Source organism: Antrostomus carolinensis, unplaced genomic scaffold, assembly GCF_000700745.2.
Source record: "Antrostomus carolinensis isolate BGI_N321 unplaced genomic scaffold, ASM70074v2 scaffold51124, whole genome shotgun sequence".
NCBI lineage: Eukaryota > Metazoa > Chordata > Aves > Caprimulgiformes > Caprimulgidae > Antrostomus > Antrostomus carolinensis.
The window spans coordinates 900-3,690 of record NW_010312449.1 but is presented as its reverse complement, the minus strand read 5'-3'; the positions used below and the strand labels follow the sequence as shown (position 1 = coordinate 3,690).

Sequence of the window (2,791 nt, the reverse complement as noted above, 5' to 3'; positions counted from 1 at the left end):
TAATAGTTGCCAACATTCAGTTTATTTTCAGTTTTTGCTAATTTCACCTAGAGAACCCATCTTCATTTCTAGTGGCTAATTTTAACCAAATCTGACAGAGCAGCAACAGAGCTCACAGCTATTACATGGTAAGTTTAATCAAAGTAGATAGCTAGAAAAAAAAGCATCCTTGTCATGCCTTGCAGCTGGAGTTCAGCAATTCTGCTGCACATCATGGAATCCACCCAGGAACTAAACATTCCTACAAACAGTTACAGGCAGAACACGTTCTTTAGCCACACAGCACAAAGCTTTATAAAAATCAATCTTCATTAGCTCCACACTTCACAGGGTTCCGAGCAGGGAAGAAAACACACATAGAGCTGTCTTTAGGCTATGAGTTTTGAAGGAACTTCAAATCAAATATATACTCCATGACTTCTTGTATAGTTTAAAATTAGTAATTATTTGAATGCTGACAACCATTCAATTCCTTGCAGTCATGCTGGCATAGATCTAGAATTTCTACTGCTTGTTATCAAAGATCATGACCAGAGCAAGAATTGAGCTTTTCCCCAAGACCCTCTCATCCTGGAGAAGCTCAGTAGCTAAACTTAACAATTTGCTTTGACATCATATTCCTTAACAGCTCAGGCTCTCTCTGAACAGGGACACCTTTATCCAGAAGCCCACAGAACAAAGCTCAGAGCTCAGCCTGTTTTTTCCTTCGCATTCCAATTTCATCCGTGGCAACAATCATCTTTTATGTGGAGAAAAAGCAGTTTGATTTGTTCATCCCCCTGTTCAAATCTTGTCACTTTTTCATTCTCAAAGTCTGGGTTTTTTTGAAGACTTTTTGTTGTTGTTGTTGTTGTTCTACTAGGCATCTTCTATCATGGATCTTCTTTGGACTGTAACAAGTCAATCTAAATACCTCATTGTCTAAAAATATTGTATGTTCCTAACTTCTATGAACAATGCTTTATCTGCTAATTGTACTTCATTTTGGCTTTTAGTATCTATTATCTGTATTGTTGCTGCTGTAAGAAATAGTTTAAAATTTGTAGATCCATGCTTCTCAAACTGTAAATCATCAAACCAAAGAATTCAACAGGAGTCTCAGCAAAGGGTAAAAGAGAAAACTGTCAGCAGCACCGTAATTTCTCCACCAGAGAAGAATACCAATACCTTATCCAATACCTTGCCTGGAGTTTCCCCAGCCACAACTGCATCCAGGAATTTTCCAATCCAGAACTAACTTGGATCAGTGAAATGTAATAAGGCTTCCACACATTTAAAAGAGCATTGGGGCTGGTAAGAACATTGCAAAGTCCACAGCAAGAGTAAAGAGACAATGCAACCTTAGACACAGAGCCCTTCTCACTATGTCCGTATCAGTTTGCAAGCTCGCTGCGTCCAGGCAAAAGCCCGTATTGAAATGCAGCCACTCCCCAAGCTCTCCGACCCACCCCTCCAGCTTCTTCGAGCCAACACACTGCACCTGCTGCAAGTCTCCTCCACCACCTCCATTTGAGGAAGAACTGGACCTACTGACATAAGGAAAAAAAAAAGCCACCCTTATAGCAGAAGACATTGTCTAATCAGCTATTGCGTGACATCCACTATTCCCACTGTTCTCCGTAGTGACCAACAGTTCCATGTGTTTTCTCACTAACTGGCCCTTCTTGGCTAAAGCTGTTCCTAGCTATCACCTCTGGCTAGAACCTCACTGGAAGTCCAACTGCAGACAAGCACCAGGAGGCATCTGAACACTGGGACAAAGGTTCTTCATATTATAATGACTTGTCTCCTTAAAGACAGTCAGGCTGATGGAAATGTTTCTCTCCCCAACCAGACTTGCTGTCAGACAGGGCTGTGGTTACCTTGGCCTGATAGGTCTGCTCGAGCTCCATTTTGTACAATTTCACTTGCTCATCATGTTGATTTCGCAGATCCTCCAGGGCCTGAGTCATTTTGGATTCATACTCCTGTTGGCGACTAGTGTCCACCTCAACCAAACGATGTTCATGTCGTTTTCTTGTTTCCCTTATTTCCTACACACACAGAAGAAAAAATGGGGACAAGTTCCCCCATTAGGATAAACAGTACAAGCATTACATTCAGACAACAATTAACTACTGCAGTACTAATTATTTAGTACATAGGAGCTGTGGTCCTAAGGGCATTTAAGCCTAAGAACTGCTGCATGTACTGACAGATGCCAGTTCCCCTTCTCATTTGGCAGGATGCAATTCTTAAAAGTAATCTGACTTAAAAACAGGTTTCAAAATATCCATATACAGTTTAAGTAAGGAGCTGTTTTATGTTACAGAAGTCAAAACAGAGGAGGGAGGAGAAGAAAACATGACTTTTTACACAGCAAAGCGATTCTGTGTGCTGCATCACAAGCCTTTTCCTTGTCAATATACATCTCTGCATTACAGAAGCAGTCTACAAGGAGTCAGATAAGAATGAATACCTTTTGTGACCATTACACATAGTGAAAAAATAATCATTATACAGAAAAACTGCATCTTCAAATTTCACTTTTAAACATATGCAGATCTTATCTCTTTTTCTATATACTGGATGACTTCTACTCATTAGATTTTTATTACCTTCATAATGAAACAGCAACCCAAGCAATCCTGAAGACAAATATAATTTTTTCTGGTCAGAGTTTGTACTAAGAAATTTCAGTTTTTTGAGAAGTGCCAGTTCTTTGTGCCTGGAACACTGGCCCCAAACTAGTGAGGTGAGACTTACTCATGCTGAGCCCTGCAGAGACCTGGCCAGGCCCAAATGCATGCTA

At 40.4% G+C, this 2,791-nt stretch overlaps 1 protein-coding gene across 1 annotated transcript in view; it reads right to left on the bottom strand.

Moving 5' to 3' along the window:
* The window catches only part of LOC104524207 (lamin-B2), a gene marked incomplete at its 3' end in the record, with an annotated part of 7,579 nt that extends 5,533 nt beyond the window's left edge, over positions 1 to 2,046 (bottom strand). Inside the window, exon 1 of the mRNA XM_010167002.2 lies at positions 1,863 to 2,046. Within this exon, the coding sequence (XP_010165304.2) occupies positions 1,863 to 1,952 (90 nt within the window). The remainder of the gene's footprint in view (positions 1 to 1,862) is intronic.
* Between the last annotated feature and the right edge of the window lie 745 nt (positions 2,047 to 2,791).